General features: G+C 53.2%; 3 protein-coding genes across 3 annotated transcripts; 1 reads left to right on the top strand and 2 right to left on the bottom strand.

The window, feature by feature from the left end:
- Window positions 1-19: 19 nt before the first annotated feature.
- On the bottom strand, window positions 20-6,742 carry LOC120960568 (aminopeptidase N-like). Its single transcript, XM_040384373.2, has 7 exons — window positions 5,704-6,742; window positions 4,737-5,247; window positions 3,663-4,441; window positions 2,109-2,754; window positions 1,422-2,031; window positions 1,057-1,334; window positions 20-981 (listed from the first exon to the last, which is right to left on the bottom strand). Exons 2-7 carry the CDS (start codon window positions 5,103-5,105, stop codon window positions 238-240), a joined length of 3,426 nt encoding a protein of 1,141 aa, XP_040240307.2. The 5' UTR covers window positions 5,106-5,247; window positions 5,704-6,742; the 3' UTR covers window positions 20-237.
- A 2,813-nt stretch (window positions 6,743-9,555) lies between these two features.
- Window positions 9,556-18,272, top strand: LOC120960876 (aminopeptidase N). The gene is made up of 7 exons (XM_040384424.2): window positions 9,556-10,655; window positions 13,646-14,779; window positions 14,851-14,929; window positions 15,002-15,765; window positions 16,102-16,485; window positions 16,556-16,870; window positions 17,626-18,272. Exons 2-7 carry the CDS (start codon window positions 13,725-13,727, stop codon window positions 17,888-17,890), a joined length of 2,862 nt encoding a protein of 953 aa, XP_040240358.1. The 5' UTR covers window positions 9,556-10,655; window positions 13,646-13,724; the 3' UTR covers window positions 17,891-18,272.
- On the bottom strand, window positions 10,662-20,168 carry LOC120960424 (uncharacterized). The gene is made up of 3 exons (XM_040384349.2): window positions 18,270-20,168; window positions 12,467-13,388; window positions 10,662-12,323 (listed from the first exon to the last, which is right to left on the bottom strand). The coding sequence occupies exons 1-3, from the start codon at window positions 19,906-19,908 to the stop codon at window positions 10,829-10,831; spliced, it is 4,056 nt and encodes a 1,351-aa protein (XP_040240283.2). The 5' UTR covers window positions 19,909-20,168; the 3' UTR covers window positions 10,662-10,828.
- Window positions 20,169-21,306: the final 1,138 nt, after the last annotated feature.

Raw genomic sequence — 21,306 nt, 5'->3', positions numbered from 1 at the left:
GCAGGATCGCATCGCTGGGTAAGTTTTGTAAGGGCGAGCAGAGGGGCCACGCATCCGTTTGTCCAAACTACTGCCTTTTTTTTATAGACCAAACAAACAAACATAAATCCTATTCCTAACTGTGCCGGTTGCACGAAAATTCGTCCCTAAACAAGTAACGATCAGAAACACGGCTAAAGCTACATAACGAACTGAAGAAGCGGCTGGACTGAAAAAAAAAAACCATACGCCAACAGGTCACAGGTACATCGCGTCCCGGTACTCGCCCCCGTCCCGCTCAAAGTCGAACGGGCGGAACTCGATGACGGGCGCAATCTCCTGCCGCCACACCATCAGCTTGATGATGATGTCCCGCATGCGCTTCAGTATCTCCTTGTCCATCGTCTGGAACGTGTACGAGTAGCGGAAGAAAATCTGCTCGTACATCTTGAACTCGTTCATGTTCGAGATGCTGCGCAGCAGTATCGAAATATCTTGCAGCGTGAGGTACAGGCGCACGTCGAGCCACTCGTTGAACAGGAAGTCGAGCGTGTACTTTAGCGCCACCTTGTTCTCGCTGATCGCGGTCAGTATCTCCTTGCTGTACATGCGAAAGTGCGGATGCTTCAGCAGCCCGAGGTACCGCTTGATCATGCTGATTTCGCGCGTGCAGCCGAGACTCTTGATCAGGATGCGCTGGTAGTTGATGTCGGTCGTCTCGCGGTACTGCTGCTCGACCCGCTTCCACTCCGCCAGCCCGCTGTACTTGATCGTGGTGCAGAGGATGCGGTGCAGCCGCTCCTCCCGCTGCTCGAACGGCGACACCGTCTGGTTGCGCAAGATCGCCTGAAACAGTGCCTTGTGCTGCTCGATGCAGGAGGTGACGCCGAGCTTGCAGGCCCACTGCACGATCAGCTCCTTGATCAGCGGGTTGTAGTGGGCCGTCTCGTTGCCCCGCTGGATCTCCTCGTACTTGCTCAGTATGAGATACTCCAGGAAGCGCTAGCAGGGAGAGGGGAGCAGCAAACATGAGTGCTTGCATAGAAGTTTTTTTTTTCCCCAGTTGGGTTCGCTTACCTCCACGTGCCGGAAGCTGGGCAGATCCTCCGTCGCGTGGTACACGAACTCGAGATTGCTGAGCGCCAGCTTCCACGGCTGGTAGTGCTCGTTGTTGTGCTTCAGAAACGACACCACGTTGAACGCGACCGAGTAGTTCAGCAGCCCCAGCCGGGCCAGATTGAGCGCGTCGTCCACGATGATGGCGAGCGTCGTGTACGGCAGATAGTGGAAGTTCCCGTACAGCACGTGCGCCAGCTTGATCCAGTGGGCCGGCTCATAATTAACACGATAATAACCTGCAAACGAGCCGGAAAAAAAAACAAAGGTGCGCGAACCATTCAATTAGCGCCTCGGCCCAATTAGCGACCACCGTCCGTACATACCGATGCCGCTCGGGTTGACGATGATCCAGGACGCGCTGCCGTTGGACGTGCTGCAGTCCGACTGGACCGTGAGCAGGTTTTCCTCGTCCGTCAGCCAGCGCACCTTCTCCACGAACAGCCGCTGGTTCGTGTCGTTGATGAAGGTGACCGGCACGGTCCAGAGCTGCTCCGCCGGCTCCTCCTCGAACGGCAGCGGTATCTGGCGCAGCTCGTAGTACCCGGTCGCATTGTTCCGCCGGATGTTGATGATCGGGTACTTCTCCAGGCTGCTCCAGCTGTACAGGAAGCTGTGAAACACGCCGTCCGTGCGGCTGGCGCCCTCCCCGCTGCCCCCGTTCAGTATGTCGATCACGTCGATCGATTCGCTCTCCATCCGGTAGCGGAAGTACTCGCGCACGAACCGATCGAACGTGCGCTGCCCGAGCGTATAGTTCATCATGCGCAGCACGCTCAGCCCCTTGTACTTGACCAGCTCGAAGTGCGTGTCCTCCTCCCAGTGGTTGGTGAAGATGTTGAGCGCGGACGTTTTGGTGTTCATCTCCTCGCGCATCGAGCGCAGCCGGCCCTCGAGCAGGAAGTCGTCCAGCGTGGTCGAGTTAGCGGTCGTCATCTGTCAAAGGGCGGAAGCACACGTTAGCAGCAAAGTTTTAGTAAGAAACAACTACAAAAAAACAGGAGCAACCATACATTGCGCAATGCCAGCGCCTCCAGGTACAGTGGCAGCGATTCGTGCAGCCAGTACGTTTCCTTGTTCTTGTAGTCGGCCAGCTTGTGGATGAACAGCTTCGCCAGCTCGTTCGCCACCTCCCGGTTGATGCTCTTGTCCAGCGGCGGAAAGTAGTCGGCCGTCTTGATCAGCCGCTTCTCGCTCGACAGCACCATGCCCTCCTTGATTTCGTACGTCTGGTGGTCGATGTTCGGTATCGTCACGTACCGGATCACCTCGTACGGGAACGGCACGCCCAGGTACTGCTCGTAGATCTGCAGGGCGCGCGAAAACACGCTCGTCGCGTTCTTGATGTTCTCGTCGTACCGTGTCCGGGTGAAGGCGAGCAGACTGACCCGCGCCGTGATGCGGTACCGCTCCGGCACCATGTCCGTCACGACGAACCCGATCTCGGACGCCCGCACCATGTCGGTGGTGTTGTACGTGTCCACCACGATGTCGCCCGTCTCCATTGGCTCGGACATCTCCAGGTTCATGCTGGACGCGGTGTTCATGTCGCTCTTGCGCGCAATGTTCAGCTCGAACGGCGAGCGGAAGTTGTGATCGTCCATGCACGGGTACAGCCGGCGCGCATTGTTCGGCTCCAGCACGGTCGCGGCAAAGTGTCTGCGGGGCAGCATTTGCGAGAGATTAGCGTTAGCGGAGGGCTTCTACGAAGATGAGTTTAAAATGCCAATTCAGAGTTGCGTAAGAGTCGATGGACCAAGTGTTTAGAAATAAGGTGCTGAGCACGTGACGGTTGAAATTTAAAAACGGTGTTTAACGGATTTTGTTTACGGTTAACGATTAAAACATATTTTTTGCCAAAAACACCATCAGCGCCCATGGTTCCGTTCAAGAAAAAATCTCTTGTTTCATTAACACCAATACAGTGAACATAACGAGATGTATCCATTACATTGACTCACTAGTTAAGCGAAACACTGTATTCCAGATTATTTGTCAGAGAAGGAAACCCATTGATTCCAGCGCCATAACAATGCTAAAACCATACACCATTTGCCGATTGTGCTCTTATTGCACTTCCTTTTTTCATTCTAACTACATTAGCAAGGTGTGATACAAAAAAAGTGTATCAATAATGCAATTATCGTTGCTCATTAGGCGACATTTTGCTCGTTAGAAAGGGTATTTGGTATGTGAGGTTTGATTATTTTATTCGCTTCATTCATTTTGTGTCGTAGTCGTCCGGAGTTGTCTGGAGCCGTCCGGAGTCGTTCGGAGTCGGAGTCGTCCGGAGTCGAAGTCATCCGGAGTCGTACAAGTCCTCCGAGTCGTCCGGAATCGGTTGGAGTCGAAGTCGACCGGAGTCGGCCTTCGAAACAAAGGCCTGTATACGAACTGCACGCGCAAAGTGAAAGACAAAAAATACAAATGATATGCCTGGTCACAAGCATATTACACCTCGGGTCTTGTTGACTCTGACCGATTCCGGTCGACTCGGATCGACTCTAGGCGACACAGAATAACAGGCATTGCTTATCGACATGCTCCCCCAAGATAGATTCACCTACCTGTGATCGGGACCATCATCCTCGTAGTGCGTGTAGTACAGTCCCTTGTCGTTCGTCATGTTGCCGAAAAAGTTCACCTTCACGATGTAGTAGATGTCCTTCTTCATCTCCGTGCCGAGAAAGATGATCATCTTCTCGTTTGACTCGTCGAACTCGATGTCCAGTATTTTGATCGTGACGAAATCGTCGGCCGGAAACACCGGATGATGGTAGAACTTGGACTTGTCGATGATGGTCGCATTCTCCACGCTGCCGCTACTGTTCGGCCCGGGATCGACCGTCCCCGGTTCGGCCACTTCCGTTTCGCTACCCGCTACCTCCTCCGACACATCCTCCTTTTCCTCGCCTTCCCGTTCCGTCTCGTCCGCGCCGGCAGCGTCCTGCGGTAGCTGGGTCGCGGGCAGATCGGCCTGCCGACGCCTTCGCCGCCGGCGGTTCAGCCGGGGCAGCGAGTACAGGTCCTCCTCGCTCAGGTCCCAGTCGAGATCTTCGTCAAAGTCGTTGTTGGTCAGCCGGATGCTCTTCAGCACGGTCACGTTCTCCAGCCGGATCTTGAGGTTTTTCACGTTCAGCTCGATGCGCTTGTTGTTGGGCTTTTTGGACGTTACCGTCACCCAGACGATACCGGTGTAGCTGAACGGGTGGTCCGTTTCGTTAAAGACGGGATGGATGAACAGCCGGTAGTGTTTTGGTATCACGTGCTTCGGTATGCGGGCCCGCTTGTCGATCAGGTAGGCCCGATGGTTTAGGAAGTCTTCAAGCGTTAGGTTGGGTTTGTGCTGATTGGTCGGGCGAAGGAGATGTGAAGAGTGATCAGATTTAAAAGCAGTGGATAGGCTACATCACAACTCTCCCATTAACTACAAAGTTCAATGGCCAAGCGTGACTCTAAGAGTCTCCCATAACCAGAATTTGACGTATTCTTCATGAAATGGTTATGGACGTAACCCTACTGGCGACAGATAGCCAAATCCATTTTGACCAAGATCAAGGTCAAGGTCTAGAGACATTCTGGTTTGCTGCACGCCCAAGTACCCACACACATACACCGATATACACCACACCCACACCTACCTCGTACGCATACTTTGTGCTGAAGAAGATGGTAAACGCCATGAAAAAGATAAAGACGAAGATCAGCACCGCGATGCTGATGCCGCGGCAGATCGACACGAAGCAGCCGCCCTTCCGCTCGTACTCGATGTCCCCGTCCTCGATCGGGGAGCCAGAGGCGGTGAACGCGTACTCGGACGCGTCCCCCTGATGCGGATGATGGGAACCATGGTGCGGCAAATGATGGTGTGGTTGATGGTGGTGATGCTGCTGCTGCTGCTGCGGTTGACCGTACGGGCTGTACAGGTGCTGCTGGACGCTGGGGGTTTGATGGGTGGCGGTGGCGCCGTGGCGGAAGATCTTCTTGCGATCCCACTCGTTCAGGTTCATGGTGTGCGCGCGACTCTACCGTCTTCGCCCCGCTTTGCTGGGAGGGCTCAGCTCAAGCGCAAGCGCGAAACACGGCGAAAACGAAAACAAAAAAAAGACACGACAAACAACCGGAATCCGTCGATAGAGAGCTTCTCAGTGTCTGGGGCAGGGCGGGGCAGAGATAGAACAAAAACAAAACAAAAATAGTAAGAACAGCAATGGAAATAAAAATCAACACGTGATGGAAGGATCAGAGAGAAAGAGAGAGAGAGAGATAGAGAGGATGAGAGCGTGGGCTAATTCTGAAGCCAAGGCGCTTTGCTCCTAACCCGTTTTGCAAGCTTTACACCCCGGGCGGGATGTGTGATTTCTGTTGGTTCTGAATGCTGCGCAACCGTTTTCCCAATCGTTGCTTATGGTTCGATTCTAGCAGACGCTTTAATCACACAGGAGGTTTGTATTTTTTTTGGACATCTACATCCCGTGCCTATTCCGTTCAGTGTACCTTCGAAGCTCATTGTCCTGTGCTTTGTGTATCCTCTACCAGTATCAGCAACAGGACGACTCCCCCCCCCCTCACATACACAACACCTCACTCACTTGCTCACTCACTCACCATGTGGAATCACCCCGGCCGTTGTGTGCCCGACGCAAGTGCGCAGTCGGCGACGTTCCAACGCGTTACTAACTCCAAATCCCAAACGCGCACACACGCGAGCCATTCGGCAGCAGCAGCAGCAGCAACAGCAGGCAATACGCCGGACACCGACAGCACAGCGTCGAGATCTCTCCCATTCTAGATAGATGACAATCCGCTTGCCACGCTTCGTTTCGCTTCATTTCGTTTCGTTTTGCGTACGGGACAAGGGAGGGGCGGAGAGGAGGCGAGGGCGGTATTGGTGGTGCGCTCTGCTGTGTTGCGCAGTTTTCGGTGATTGCTGCGCGCGTACCTGCGCCGGTGTCTCTTGTCGCATGCTTCGCTCATATAGCTCGGCTCAGACCGGACCTGTTCAGCTGGAGCCCCGGGTGTGCCTCGTATACATTGAAGTATATTGTTCTTTTCTCGAGGGCAGGGGTGGAGGAGCGGACGCAGCGGAGTGGTTTGGGCATTATAAAACGCCACCGCTGCCTGCATATGCTGATGGCGGCGGTTGTTGGCTTATCACAATGCAAATATCATTACACTTGTGCGACGGGCAGCGGACCCTAAACAGTGCGCTCCTCTCTCGTGCGGATCTCGGATCGAATGAGCGAGATAATATAGGCGAAGCCAGCTAGCTTGCTGACCACGTAACGTCATCGGGGCCCGTGCCACACACGGACAAGGTGCTGGTGAAGATCGTTGGCGGCGTTTGCGGTTGTGTGCGGCCCGACCATTGTGTGGTCCATTATGATGGACCCCCCCCTCCCCCGCTGTTTGCCTCCTCCGATTGCTATCTGCAGCGGCCAGAATTTCGACCAGATCTGTCCCCGTGCGCATACGCTGCTTTCGCCGTGGCAAGTACGGCGACATTTGCTCTCGCCCAGCCAGCTTCAGGCCCAATTGATTAAGGTCAAGGTGTGATGCGTTGGCGATGGTGAGGGCGTGACACCGACGCCGAGCAGCATCTTCAGCCTTTCCCGTAGCGTTTTGATGGTCGGATTGACCCAATTTAACGATGTATTTTAAAAAATGCTAATGAGTACCGGTTGGTACAGGACTGGTGGCAGCAGGTGGATGCTGTCTGATGCCGAGCGCAACTCTTCTCCTCTGCCTACAGCAATTTTAGTTTTTTTGCATTATTCTCTGTATGATGGGTACGCTTCATCTACTGCATGGTGGCGGAAAGCGCGGCGAGCACACGTGCCCCGCTCCCGTTCCGCTGTAATATTATCCGGAACACATCCGGGCGGGGTATAAAGCGATGGGAGTGCCCAACCGATCGGAGATTTGATCGAATCCTATTGTATATTGTTGCGTTGCTGGATGGTAAAAACGCAACGGTTCGCGTGCTGTCCCTCTACCAAATGTTTCGTAACACCCCATGTGTGAATAGTGTCATTAGGTGAGCGAAGGTTTGCCGATGATGCTGACCGCTTATCTTTCTCTGCCGCAGACACGGTTTACATTTTACTGCTGCCCACTGCGACACATTACCGTATTTTGTGGGATGGTTTAGATGTTTCTAAATTCTGCAGAAAAAAAAGTCCCAGAGCTAAGCTGTTGCGGCACTAGCAAGAGTTTTGGAACTCGAATTGACTTACAGCATAGCAGATCTCATTAAAACACGCTGTCGTAGGTAATGTTAGGGAAGGCATTAACCCAACGGCGCACAGGGGGTGTACAAAAGACATGTTTCAAATGACAAGATGTCGCACATCGTGTAGGTAGCATGTTTTTGAAGCAATCGATTCTGCTTGTTTGGATGCGGTAATTGGAAAAAGTATCCTAAACGGCTTCTAAATACAGATCTTTGCAGTGAATATTGCGCTTGCTCTTGCGAGATGCATGCAACCATCCGCCAGGGCGTAATAGCGAATACCTTCCATTCCATGTCTCAACTCACTTGCCCCTTCCCTTCTAGCGCCAACTAGTTATTCATTCTTTTGTGATCCAATTCACCCTTGAGGCAGTCGCCACGGTAGAGCGTGAGTGAGTCGAATTGTAAGTAATAGTGATAACAACACTGTTTGCGCAGCTTAATTTAAAATCACATTAAATAAATTTTTTTAAAAATCCTACAAGGTAGTAAGTGACAGCACCGAAGGGTTTGTGTGGTAGATGAATTATTAAAGTTTTTAGATAAAAAGTTGTTTTTACTTTTAAAATAACAATTCAAAAACAACTTCGTCCTTGTTTCCAATATGATCAAGACTAAATTTGTTATTTTTTACGTGCTTCTAATACAAGCAAATGGAATGTTATTAGTTTCGTATTCTATTGATATTTCGTGGCCAACCAGAGTTCGGACCTCATGCTTAAATGGTTTATTTTATTTGAATGACCAATTTAAAGAACCAGTGAGATCAAATATGTCCTCACTGGTCAATGATCAAGTGTTCAAACCATTTTACATTTCCTATGCAACACTCCTTGCTTTTTTTCTAGCATTATTTCTGTGGATGCTCATGCACCAGAATATCTTTGTTAGTAATCGAATGTACGTCTCAGATGTAGTCTAAAAGTTACTACCCGTGTATAACTACTCCCTTAATCTGATTTTGATAATTCTCGACCTAAAAGGGGGTCGTTATACACGCTAAAATATGGTAATTGCTTTACATTAATCAGGCCTGTTCGATTCTTGCAGTCGAGTTGCCTCGACCACAAGTTTAACATTGCAAAGAGGTTTATATTGAAATTAAAGTACTTCGTATCTATCAAAAGCTGGTGATGGTTTCCATTAAGTTCCAGTACATTAAGGTAGTAGAGCTTTGCGCATAAAATCTGCTACTTGTTCTGTCGATTCAAGCCAGTCGTTTTCGACATCGAAATCCTAGCAGAAAATGGACCAAGAACGATAATTTTCACAATTTCAAAGTCAAATATTCAAATGTCAAATGTCAAATGTGTGTGAGCTTTAAATTAATTCCCTACCCATTCTGAGTGCATTGTCCAGGTTCAGCAAATCTCTACTCAGGTTCTAGGTTCAGCAAGTCTCCACTTGCTTGGTTTGAATATTTAGTGAGAAATAGTTTAAACAAATTGAAAACTAAGAGTTCTACGAGGTCTAAAGCCGCTATAAAACTTACAAACAACAAGATAACAAGAACAAAAAATAATAATAAATAGAAGAACATGGCGTTTTAGATGTGTTTATTCTAAATATATGTATTCAATTTCTTTTTGTTAATTTTATATATTGAAATATGTAACGATCTTTTCATATGTTCCACAAACTTGATTTTAGAATACACGCATCAATCAGTCCTTGTCAGCCCGAGATTTCATCTATATCTCTCCAGGTAAAATATTCCTAGTTTTAAGCATCATTTTTACCAATACTTTTGATGTGTGCTGGGTCTACGGAATGGCTAAGTTTTGGGCGTACATTAACTTGTGTAAATGTAGCGTAGTTGCTGTAGACATAATTTAAGCAATCATTTTTCAAATAAATGGGGCTTCTCAACAGATACCGTTTTTCTTGAATAATATCAAACCCCTCTCTACACTCTACGACAGCAACGAGCGACGCCTTCGTGCGTGCCGTTTCCGGCACAATCGTAACCGCCTCATCACCTGCACGTGTGTCCCATTCTGTTTGCTGGTAAATATTGATAGTAGAAGAAGAAGTTTTTCTCTGTAGCTGTGTCTCTCTATCTCTCTCTATCTCCCTAAATGGCAGCGCACTACCCGTCTGTTGATCCGTTTGCTTCCAATTCCTAATTTATTGACCAGCAGGCAGGTAGTTACTAATTGTGATTGTGCCCCTCCCCCCCCCCCCCCTCTCCTTTTCCTCCGTCGTTGTTGCCCCTCGTTGGATCGTTTGTTGTGTTGTTGCTGCTGTTTGTCTGGCCAGGTTTAACTTGTTTGCTTTGCTAATGGAATAAGGGCAGAGTGGGTAAACGGTTCTGACATGTTTAATGTATTAAGCATCCATCTAGTAGAGCCAGCGGCGGCCCCAGTGTTCCAGGGTCGTCTAATAAATGCATCACGGCAGCCATTGACGTTGATATCCTGTATCCCGAAATCGTTGCCAACCCGTTCGATCGATCTTGGGTGTGCAAACTTTGAGGCAAGCAAGGTAAGCAGTAGTAGGGTGGAGGGGAAATGAAAAAAAAAAACAGTCAAGATATAACCGTTCCTTCCCGTAGCTGACGTACGATTGCATCAACGCTGGTTAGGGCCCACGACCCGCGATGACACGCTGACGTTGATGGTTGTATTAAATTTTCCACCACCGGCCAAATCAATCCCGGCGACAACTCTTCTAGGGCTCGCCGGATACATACCGGTCGGGAGATGGTTGAGTTAATGAGCATACAAAACCACACACACACACACACACACCATACAACGCACAGTGCAATTGAGCGCGAGTACATGCGCGAATGGCCCTTGGGATGATCGGGGAGGTGGGCAGAAATCGGGGGTACGACCTCCTCTTCTCTAGCGTTTCTGGTAGTGCAAAACGAAGACGCACAACACCACAACAACAATTCCCGTACACTTCCGCTAAATTGAATAATGCGACCAATCCATTTCGGCATCCTTCCTCAAGTGGTCGCCGTGGCGTCTTGATTGGATAATGGAATTCTTACTTTCGCGCGCGCACACTCGCTTGCGCTCTGCTCCTCCCCGTAAGCACGTTAATAGGCGGAACGCGCGGAACTTTCTGCGGGCGCGCGAGCGCCTGGTACACGCGGCCATCAGCCTGTGCGTGACCGGTCGCAACTTTTAGTCGTTCGGTTGATCTTAAGACGAAAGGACGCCCAAAGGAAAACCCCCCTCTGTGTGTGTGTGTGTCAGTTTTATGGTGATTTTTGTTTGTTTGTTTGTTTTTGTCCTGATCCAGAAGGGAACCACTTCGATTGGTGGCAGCCTCGAGAGTTCCGTTACGACCTCGGGTTGTAGTTTGGTCTGAGCAGGTAAGCAACGAACTTTAACTGTCCACTCCTAGCAACTCCACACCGACGTGGTGCGAAGAAGGTGGGGCTTTTGGGGGATTGGTATATAAATGTAAATGTCGTACTGACTCACTGGAATGGAATCAAGTGTCGCTACTATCAAAAAAAGGGGCTTGCGGATTGTCCCGTTCCGCTCACAGATACGTATTGAAGGAGGTGTTGGCGGAGGTCGTCGTCTGGTCAGCGTCCGCGTCTTTGGTGGGGCGCGCCCGGCAGCACGGCAGCCGTTGCAACTTTCGGCACCAGAAGCGGCGGGCGGACGGGTCCATCACGACGAAGTACACGAACAGCACGAACCCCTGCACCGGCGCGGTCAGACAGAACAGGTAGGCGAACAGCTTCTCCTCCGTGCCGGTGGTCAGCATGCCGAAGATCCACGGCAGCCCGAGCAGGAAGAACAGAAACACGGACAGTCGCAGCTGGGCCAGCGTCATCGCATGGTCCGCCGACTTGGTCAGGTTGCTCGGTATGGTGCAGATGTGGTACAGTACGATCACGAAGCTGACGAGGTTGACGAAGATGATGGCACCGATCGGCAGCAGCAACCCGTACCAGAGGGCCCGGCCGTGCGGGTAGCAGATGTCGGACAGGTTGTCCCGCTTCAGGTAGAGCGTGTAGTCGAGGCTGAGAAACAGGGCGACGATCAGTAGTGGGCCACCCCAGCAGCAAACCGTCGCCTTCAGGATGAAGTGGGCCGGCCGCAGCTGCCCCAGCACCTTCACGTAGCGCATGAACTGCAGGTAGGCGGTGATCAGCATCCACATGAACGTCACCAGTATGATGTAGTGGAAGATCCCCCCGAGCAGTGCGCACTCGATCTGGCTGATCCGGTTCTGGTCGATGTCCGGGCCCTCGAGAAAGATGATAATCATCTCGATCGCGATCGCGCAGGACAGCTGGAGCAGTATCTTGCTGCTCGCCTTCACCCGCCAGCTCGGGAAGAGGGCGGCCGTCGCGAAGATGCCCATCACGCCCAGCAGCGACATCGAGCAGCCGATCGCGGTGATGATGTCCAGCGCGAGCGTACCCTGGTCGGCGATCAGCTTCTGCGACACGCCCACCGTCTCCACCATCTGGATGTCCTTCGTGAGGCGGGAGAAGGAGGTAAGGTGGAAGCAGCCGCACAGCGAGACGCCGCGGTCGGACGCGTTCAGCAGCCGGCACTCGTCGTACGACCAGTGGCCAAATTCGGTCGCATTGTCCGCCTCGAACGACCAGTAGCCGCAGCGGCTGGGGAGTTCCCGGGCCATCTCCCGCGTGTAGATCGGTATCTCGTCCGGCATGCGCGAACCGTACCCGGGCAGGCTGACGCTGATGATTTTCGAGTTCGGCCGGGCGATCGTGCCGTTTTTCGTCTCCCGAAAGGCGTGATCGTTGTAGTAGATGGTGATGATGACGCGGAGAGGAGGGGGTGCTGGCGATACTGGCGGGTCGGGGTGTTCGACCGGGCTGGGCAGTGTTGTTGTGCTTTCGTCTGGGGCGTCCGGGTCTTGCTCTTCGTCGTCTGGAGTTCGGAAGGCGGTGTTCAGCTCATCTAGGCCCTCGATTACGTGTTGTGGAATGAACGAACCTATTTCCAGATCACTTTCGGCGAGCAGATCTTCCAGGGATTGATTCATGTACAGGTAACTAAGTGTACAGGGACAAGAAATAGAAGGGTTGAAGTATAGATGAGAGAGCATCTATTTCTGTTGAGGCAAAATACTCTAACAAGGTGTCCAACAACTCTATAATCTCAAAAAAACAAACAAAGTGCTCTTTCTCAAACTTACCGCAGCGTATATCCGCTAAAGTCTTCCTCGCTCTCACTGTTCTCTGCAGCATCCGAAAGGTCCTCTAGGCTCAGGTTTCTCGCCCGAAACAGAGCCAACCCGGTCACGTTCGCGACCGTCGGGTCTGCTATCAACACAATCAACCGCGCGGTACGAAACAGTACCGTCCCGTCGTGCCGCTGTACGTGCCGCTGCATCGCACCGTCCCGATCTCGACAATCGTACTGATCGCCCGCCAGCATCATCGCGCGCGTATCGTTAGCGACCGCCAGCCGGTTAACGATAGTTTCAGTCGCGTCCAGCAAAATGTTGGTAGTGTTCAGTGCCCGCTGCGATAGCACCACTGTCGTCTCGTTCAGGTACATTACCCGGCTCAGGATGGTGCTGACGTTGCAGAAGTAAGCACGGCGCTCCTCGTCCGGAGATCCCGTCTCCGACTGTTCGAGCACTGGCGGCACGTTCTCGAGTGTCTTGGATAGATAGAACAGATCGGCGGGAATGACCTGCTCGGGGACGGCCAGTATCTCACCGGCCCTGGTCAGCACCTCGCCGAGCACGCTGTGGTTCAGCGAAGTGACGCTGTACTGGTAGAGCGCGCTGGTCGTGGGCCGATGCTGCCCGGTGCACAGCTCACTGCCCGGATTCCAGTCCCAGGCACAGCCGTACAGATAGTCGCCCAGGCAGCGGCGCGTCACCGGCAGGCCGCTCTGCTCGATCAGGCAGAGATTTCGGGGTGCAACCGATTCTCCCAGCCGGGCAGGCCACCAGATATTCTTGCCCGGGGCTAGGTGAAGGCTTTCGGGCAGACAGTACTCGGTGCTGTTTACACCGAGAAAGCGAACGCGCTCGCTATTGAGTGATTCGAGTACTGCCGTTAGGCTCTTGTATGTCTGGTAGTGGTCCAGGTATTGGGCGGGCAATCCTGCAAGCAGACAATTTGGAAATCGTTTGAGCATTAACTCTAATTTAACAGCGATTCTTGGCAATGTTGGCAAAAAAATATACTACTTGTAACCCAAGTTGCCTTATAATATTGTATCTACTGTATTTCAGTGTTTGTGTAATGGATAATAAAGCCTAAAGATGACACTTTCAAATAAGATTGTTGGACCTGATTACGAACTGATAGGTCGCCCTGTTATTGGCTTTTCAATTATTTTCGTTTTGTTTTCTTTGCAGGCGGCGACGCCCGTTGACGGAGGAGTGCAAAAGCGAAGTGAAAAGCGAAAGCCAAGTCTACACCCACCCCGCCCCAAAGATGGGACGGCACCCTCTGTCCCTGGTGATGGTGGTCCTAGCGATCATGCTGCTGCCGTACGGCTACACCTGGAAGGAGTACCGGATACGGCGCAGCATCGATCTGTCCGCCGCGAATCCACTGATCTCCGACACGAAGCTGCCGACCGATCTGGTCCCGTCCGGATACAGCCTCCATCTGCACCCGGTGCTGGACCGGTCGATCTTCTCCGGGCGCGTCAACATTACGCTGCTGTGCGCGAAGGCCACCAATCAGATCAACCTGCACGCCCACCACGACCTGACCGTGGACGAGCTCGAGCTGGAGGTGGTGCGGATCGGAGAAGCCGAGGGCGGCACCAAGGTGCCGATAAGGCGCGTCGACCGCGTGCCGAAGAAGCCGCTGCTCGTGATCTACTTTCACGATGCGCTGACCGCCGGGGCGGCGTACGAGGTGCGGCTCCGCTTTGTCGGCAACATCTGGGAGAACGTGGAGGGCATCTTCGAGGGCAAGTACAAGCAGCAGCAATCGACGGGTCCATCGGAGCCAGCGGGCACGGAATCGGAAGGTGTGACCGAGCCCGAGGAACATTCGTTCATCGGCACGTACTTCCGGCCGCACCATGCACGGCGTGTGTTTCCCTGCTTCGATGAACCGTCGTACAAGGTGCCGTTCAATGTGAGCATTGTGCGCCCCCGCACCCATCACGTCCTGTTTAATACCGCGCTGGAGCGAACGGTCGAGACTGGCGATGGCAAGCACGTGATCGATGTGTTCAAGCAGACCCCGCCGATGTCTACCTTTACGTTCGGGTTTCTGGTGTCGGACCTGCAGCAGGTGACGCCGTCCCTGTCGGACGAGAAGGAGGACGAACGGTTGAAGCCGACGATTCGTGTCTGGGCACGCCGTGACTTCCAGAAGAATGTGGCCGACGTGCAGCAGCGGGTAAAGCTGGCGCTGCGCAAGCTGCAGGAGTACTGGGGTGTGCCGTTGCCGCTGGAAAAGCTGGACGTGGTGGCACTGCCCGGGTTCTCGTACGTCAAACCGGCGGACAACTGGGGCTTGATCGTGTTCAAGTAGGTGGCCAGCAACGATGTGTCATTTAAGCAAGTCGCTCATTTGGCTTTTGTGTTTGGGTCGTTTGCAGGGAAAGTGAGCTGATGAGAGGATACTACAACCTGGCCCAGGAGCTCGTCTACCAGTGGCTCGGCTCGTGGATTACTCCGGTAGGAGAGCGCGTAGCGCGCTGTGGCATCCTTTCTGCGATTAAGTAACACGTTTCACCCTCTTCCCAACAGCACTGGTGGAGCGATGCGCACGTGAACAAGGCGATCGCCGGCTTCCTGTCCGCCGACACCGCCATCAAAATCGATGGCGGCGACGAGTTCGAGGGCAAGTACCCGATGACCATCCTGTACTCGATCTACTACGAGTTCAGCAAGCGCTACCCGCACTCGCGCATCACCGCGATGAAGCAGGAGACGACGTGCAGCAAAACCGAGCTGGTGCTGCGCATGCTCAACTACACGCTCGGCGAGGCGACGTTCCGGCGCGGCCTGCAGCGCTTCATCCAGCACCGCGAGTACAAAACGTTCTACGGCGAGGACGTGTGGGAGGCGCTCACCAAGCAGGCCCACCTCGACCAGCGGCTGTGCGAATCGGTCACCGTGAACGACGTGGTCAACTCGTGGATCACCAAGGACCGCATCCCGATGGTGCGCGTGGTGCGATCGTACGCGAACCGTACCGCCACCGTGACGCAGCGGCTGTACCTGCGCGAGCGGCCGCATGACGTGCCGGAACAGGACAAGATGCTCTGGTGGATACCGCTGGTGGTGGTGCGGCAGGATCGGCTCAACTTCGGCAACGTCAGCACGATCCGGTGGATGAAGCAGGTGCGCGAGGTAACGCTGGACGAGCTGCCCGGACCGGACGAGTTCATCATCGTCAACCCGGAGGAGATTGGCCCGTTCCCGGTGAACTACGACGAGCGGAACTGGAATCTGCTCGCGACCTTCCTGCAGAAGGAGGAAAGCCGCACCATGATTCCGGTGTACACACGGTAAGGGATACGCGTGTGCATGTGTTTCGCGTAGTGTTGGGTTTCACGAATCCTTCGTTGAGATTCATTCATTTGAATCTTCGGTGATGAGTGATTTGAACCTCCAGTTGAATTTTCAAAGATTCGCAAACTTTCCATCAAAGACCCATGAATTCATATTCACGAATCTCCAAGGATTCCTGATTCTCTGAATCCATTAAAATCCATATGTATCTAAGGTTTCATGAGTCTTTAGAGATGTATGTTTTCCAATATATTGAATTTGCCCAATCCCACCCAATAACATGCCTGTACGCCAACACCTCCGTGTCTTGATAATGGTCCAACACTTCCCAGAGCGAAGCTGCTGCACGACGCCTGGAACCTGGCGTACGCGGGCGATCTTAGCTTCGGCACGGCCTTCAACATGACGCTCTTCATGAAGTACGAGCGCAACCATCTGGTGTGGAATCCCGTCTTCACGCTGATCGACCATATCGGCCGGCACATCGACATGTCGGCGGTGCACAAAAAGTTCGAGATGTACGTCCGCACGCTGCTGACGCCACTGTACGAGGAGCTGGTCGGCAACCAGCAGGAGAGCGAGGAGATGTGGAAGGCGAACCTTCGCTCGCTGGCGAAGAACTTCCTGTGCCGCGCCGGGTACAAGCCGTGCATCGAGGAGGCGCAGCGCGCGTTCAAGAAGTGGATGGACAGCCCGGACCCGGACGCGGGCAATCCGTAAGTGTGGTGGTACCCAACAATTCGGGAGGTGCTAGCGCTCACGCGCAACAATATGATCTCGTTTCAGCGTGGCGAATCAGTTCATCTGCCCGGTGTTCAAGTGGGGCACGCGCGAGGAGTGGGAGTTTGGGCTGCAGCGCGTCATCAACTTCCCGGAGTCGCGCGTCAAGAGCGAGCGCACGTACCTGCTGAAGACGCTGGCCGGCTGCCCGAGCCAACCGTTCAAGATCGACCGGCTGCTGAACATCATGGTACTGGAGGACAACGGCAACTTTACCGACAACGATATTAGCCTGATCTTCAAGATGCTGTCCGGCGGGTCGAGCGGCTACTCTACGCTCTTCAACTTCCTGAAGAACAACTGGGATGCAATCAAGCTGCGGTAAGTGTTCTTTGGAATGGAATTGAGATGGATTTTGGATTGAATCTCGTAAGTGTACTCTTTGGAATTGAGCGGATTTGGATTCTTTCGAAACGATCAAATATCCCACCCGCTTTACGATGACATTTCTGCGGCTTTTGCCAAACTGCATCTAAGTGTTACATCCAAAGCTACACCTCCAAACTTAAAACTATACCTTTTAACGAACGTTTTGAAATCAAAAGTACAGAGTTATGCTATTCTGATGACTTGCCTCTGCTAGAATGGAGGAAATGAACTCCAGAGGCCATATTTCCATACATATGAACTTCAAAAGTTCATCAAGTCTACGTCAGTACGACACGAATTTTGAGAATACAGTCGTATCTAGATTGAGAATATCCGCTCCAGTGACTCATACGCCATTCGAAAAACTCGTTAGCTGTTTTCCAAATAACTGGTATAAGAGGTAAAATAATTGGTTTCGGGACTAAAATAATACACTACGCCAAATCTTCAGTTGCTCGTGCAGCAACTCGGAATATTCGGTGTATGCATAACACGGTGTATGTCTGTAAGATTAGAATATGAAATCTTACATGTTTGGAACCATCGTTATGGGACAGACTTAAAATTGCTGTTATACGTTAAAATGAAGTTCATGTTTGTTCATAAAGCTCTTGGCACAAACTATCTCTCATCATCGCCAACAAGAGCTCCCAAAAAAGAGCACAGGACTCACGCCCAACCTTTCCCACTGCGCACACTACTTGCAGCTTCAAGGACCGCGAGTCGCTGTGGGACAACATGATCAACTCGGCGACCGGCCTGTTCACCACGCAGGAAGGGTACGACATGGTGTCGCAGCTGTACGTGCAGCACCAGGGCGAGTTCGGCACCGCGGAGCACATCATCGAGAAGTCGCTGAAGAACATCAAGGAGGAGACGAAGTGGAGCGACGAGAATCTGCCGGTCATCGAGCAGTGGCTCGACCACTTCCTCGCCAGCAACGGCGTGGCGGACCAGAAGTTTCTCGGCTAGCCACCGCGTACGGTGTAGGAATGAAGCGGTTGGATGTTGGACAGGCCGAGAGCAGATAGTACCAGGTCTGCGGGCAATAGATGCACACGCATCTCACAGGGAAAGGAGCCACGAGAGAGAGAGAGAGATATATAGAGAGAGGATTGCCAAACGGTAGCTATTTGTTTTTTGCGTCTACTTCTTCCGTTTTTTTTGTTGTTGTATCCTGCTCTAGAGAGATAGCGTAGCGCCTATAGTTAAGTGTCTGCTGTCCGTGTCAAGCCGGTAGATAGGTTAGGACGCGGTTAAAGGGGTGGAATTCTAGTCCTACCCCACCCTAACACACAGCAGAGGAGACGGCTGGTCAAAGGAAAAAATACAAATAAAAAGACCGTCTTACCAATTTCGTTGCGCTCCGGCTCGGGTAGCCTGTCCGCCTTGTCCCACTTCCTCGCACACTTGGTCGCGATGTGCACCAGCAGCCGTACGGTGTACCAGTCGCTGTTCGCCGAAATCCAAAAGTCCTCCAGCCGCTTCACGTGCACCGTTTTGATGGCGGCAAACACGTGCTTCAGCTCGGGCAGCCGTTTGCGCCGCTCCTTCAGGTGGTCCTCCACCAGGCCGTCGTAGTCCTTCAGGCGCCACGCGCCCGGCGATTCGGCGGCGACCCTGCTGCCGGACCGCTCGAGCAGCAGCTCGATCGTGGCGGCAAAGTAGTGCCGGCAGCTTGCTTTCCGCCGTGCCAGCACCGTGTCGGTTTGGAGAAGCGCAAAGTTCGGCACCAGATGCGCCTCGCACCAGTACGGGCGGGGCGGACCGTCATCGCCCGTCAGCTTCACCTCGTACATCGTCCGGCTCGTGTGGTCGTCGCTGGGGGTCTGCCCACGCCACCGTAGCTTCTTCACCCTCGGCCGGACCAGCTGCTCGTCGTTCGCGTTGGCGAAGCAGACGAACCCGCTGGCGGCCGGATCCTCCCGCCAGTACCACCGGTCGCCGTACACGGTCAGCAGCAGCTTGTGGTGCGCCCGGTCAAAGTACAGATACATGCCCGGGGCAGCGCCCTCTGCTGCTGGGACCAGACTGTCCCGATCGATCTGCAACCGCTGGTGGGAGGCGCACTCGTGCCCGCTCGGTTCGGCCGACACGATCGGTACGAGGGCGGCCCCACCGTCCCGCTTGTGCGCGTGGTGCGTCGTGCCCGGCCGCTGGTCGGCGTAGATCACGTTCGCGCTGTTGTTGCACTCCCGCGAGGCGTACAGCAGCTCGAACAGCAGCTGCCGCTTGCGATTGCTGTCGATGGTGAAGCTTTCGGTCGGGCCGGGCTGCCTGCTGCCGCTCCTGCGTATGTTGAAGCAGTAGCGCTGGTGGCTGGCGTACCGCGTGGTGTACTCGTGCGGGCCGCAGTGCAGCCGCAGCATGGCCGCCTCCCGGTACAGGCACAGCCGGGGCAGCACGGTGGAGCAGTTCCGGTAGGCGAGCAGGACGGTGCGCTGCTCGGTAAGGCGCACCGTCGCACAGTCCGGATCGGCCGTCGTGTAGTTCGACACGGCCAGTCCGCTCGGCAGCTCCAGCGGTGCGTTCCACTGCGTTCCGGGCAGGCGCCGAACGAGCCCACCGTACCGCAGTAGCCGGCGGGCGGAGATCCAACACTCGGTCAGGTTCATGCGCACCAGCAGCTGCCGCACCTCGGCCTGCTCGATCGCATCGAGATCGTAGTAGTCGCTGCCGGTGCCGGACGACACACACCCGTCCTGCCAGGGCCGGGGTGCAATGACGCCCACGCACAGCGCCCGGGTGGAATGTGGGTCCGCCCGGAGGGACCGAAACCCGGGCGGACACCGGCAGTCCGGTGGAATCTTGGACGGGTCCAGCACGTGCAGCCGGTTGAGCGGTGCCTCCTCGCATCGGTTCACCGTGAGAAAGGGCGCGTCCAGGGCTGGCAGAACGGCGGTGTCTGCGGTTGATGGTGGAATGGTTGGAACGGTGTCGGTGGCCATCACGCCGGCCACGACGGCTGCTAGTAGCACTAATGCACCCATCGCCCAACTCACACTGGACGTGCTGCACACAAAAAAAAACCGCCCCCGCCGCAACGTGACGCTGGGCTTCCGTTTGGCACCGGTTCGGTTCTGTCGCGGCTTATCTTAATGCGCCAAGAGATGCACTATTCACGTTGCACAATGTGCACACAACCGCACACACACACACACGCGCGCGCGCACGCTACGCAAGGTTAGAATCCGCAACGCTTCCGCTCGGTTCGGCGGCTTGCCAGCGAATGAGCGGCGGAATGCGCGAAGACGTCACGCGCATTCGGGTCGCGACACGTTTGTGCGATACACCACAGCTTTCCTTTTCGCCTAGGGGAAGGGGAGGGGGAGGGAAGAAGGCGATTAACATGAAAAAAGAAGAAGTAAATTACGACTGAGCAGGTGGAACCAACCCCCCCAAAAAAAAGGAAAGGAAATAACCTTGGAACTATTGCACTGCTACATACATCCGGGCTGGCGGGCAAGGCAACCGCTCCTCGTGCGAGGGTGTAAGGCCTAGACAAACTGTTTAATAAGCCCTTCCAACCCCCCTTTGAACCTCCAGCTTGCTCAGATACTTCCAGTGTCAACAGCGAGTACGTCGCTACATGTTGATACTGCCACCGCCGGGTCCCGCGCCGTGTTTACCATGACCATTAGTGGGAAAAGGGTTTTGCACCGACCGACCTTGCTATTGGGCGAGCTAGAAACTGTACAGGACAGGGTGTGGGGGGGGGGGGGGGAGGAGCTCGAACTGGTTGCCTTGTGTAGGTGCTGTGCAGTTTCTTCTTCGTTTTTGGCAAGTTTTTACCAATTCTGCTACAATTAGGCATCTGTCTGTGGAATTTAGTGTTGTTTTATTGGTTTCGGCAAACGCAAACGCACAATCTTCGATTAATCATCACTTTTTTCCATTTATAAAAGGTGCACTTTAACCGTTTTGTAGTGCTGCGGACCCTTTTTGCATATATTTTCTAAGGTCCTACCTGGTAACATGCCTTGTAAGAAGAGATATTAAGTTAATATAAGATGATTGAGTTGAACGGAGATGTGTTGCCGGAATACTCTACAAAATCATTTGAAAAACACAACAACCATACGCAAGTTGACTTTTTCTTACGGGAAACTAACGTTATGCGATGGGAACTGGACTCTATAGAATGTCTTTTGGACAAATCCAATAGGATTTTCCAATGAGCCTGTGGAATATCATTAGATAGCGCCTATTCCTATTGTGTGGCTAAAGAAGGCCTTTAGAAAAAAAAACCATCAAACCAACGGGGCCCGTGTTTGAGTCCGAAATAATAAGAAGAATAAGGAACGGCTTTAAAACGTGACTTTAACCCGTTCTTTGCACACATTGCTGTATCATCACGTTCTACCGAAGCTGCATCACTCAAGAGCTTT

Source organism: Anopheles coluzzii, chromosome X (assembly GCF_943734685.1).
Source record: "Anopheles coluzzii chromosome X, AcolN3, whole genome shotgun sequence".
Lineage (NCBI taxonomy): Eukaryota > Metazoa > Arthropoda > Insecta > Diptera > Culicidae > Anopheles > Anopheles coluzzii.
The sequence above is the reverse complement of the archived record's forward strand: the minus strand, read 5'-3'. Positions and strand labels throughout refer to the sequence as shown.

Bases quoted from the DNA above. Each gene is read 5' to 3' on its own strand.
- LOC120960568 (XM_040384373.2), bottom strand. From the start codon at position 5,105: ATGAACCTGAACGAGTGGGATCGCAAGAAGATCTTCCGCCACGGCGCC. The intron at 2,032-2,108 runs GTATGGTTGCTC...GCCCTTTGACAG, and splicing joins AGGCGCTGGCATTGCGCAAT to ATGACGACCGCTAACTCGAC. The intron at 1,335-1,421 runs GTATGTACGGAC...GCTCGTTTGCAG, and splicing joins CGTCAACCCGAGCGGCATCG to GTTATTATCGTGTTAATTAT.
- LOC120960876 (XM_040384424.2), top strand. From the start codon at position 13,725: ATGGGACGGCACCCTCTGTCCCTGGTGATGGTGGTCCTAGCGATCATG. The intron at 14,780-14,850 runs GTAGGTGGCCAG...GGTCGTTTGCAG, and splicing joins TGGGGCTTGATCGTGTTCAA to GGAAAGTGAGCTGATGAGAG. The intron at 14,930-15,001 runs GTAGGAGAGCGC...TCTTCCCAACAG, and splicing joins TCGGCTCGTGGATTACTCCG to CACTGGTGGAGCGATGCGCA.
- LOC120960424 (XM_040384349.2), bottom strand. From the start codon at position 19,908: ATGGGTGCATTAGTGCTACTAGCAGCCGTCGTGGCCGGCGTGATGGCC. The intron at 13,389-18,269 runs GTAAGACGGTCT...GTCTGCTTGCAG, and splicing joins GCCGGAGCGCAACGAAATTG to GATTGCCCGCCCAATACCTG. The intron at 12,324-12,466 runs GTAAGTTTGAGA...CTGTACACTTAG, and splicing joins TTTAGCGGATATACGCTGCG to TTACCTGTACATGAATCAAT.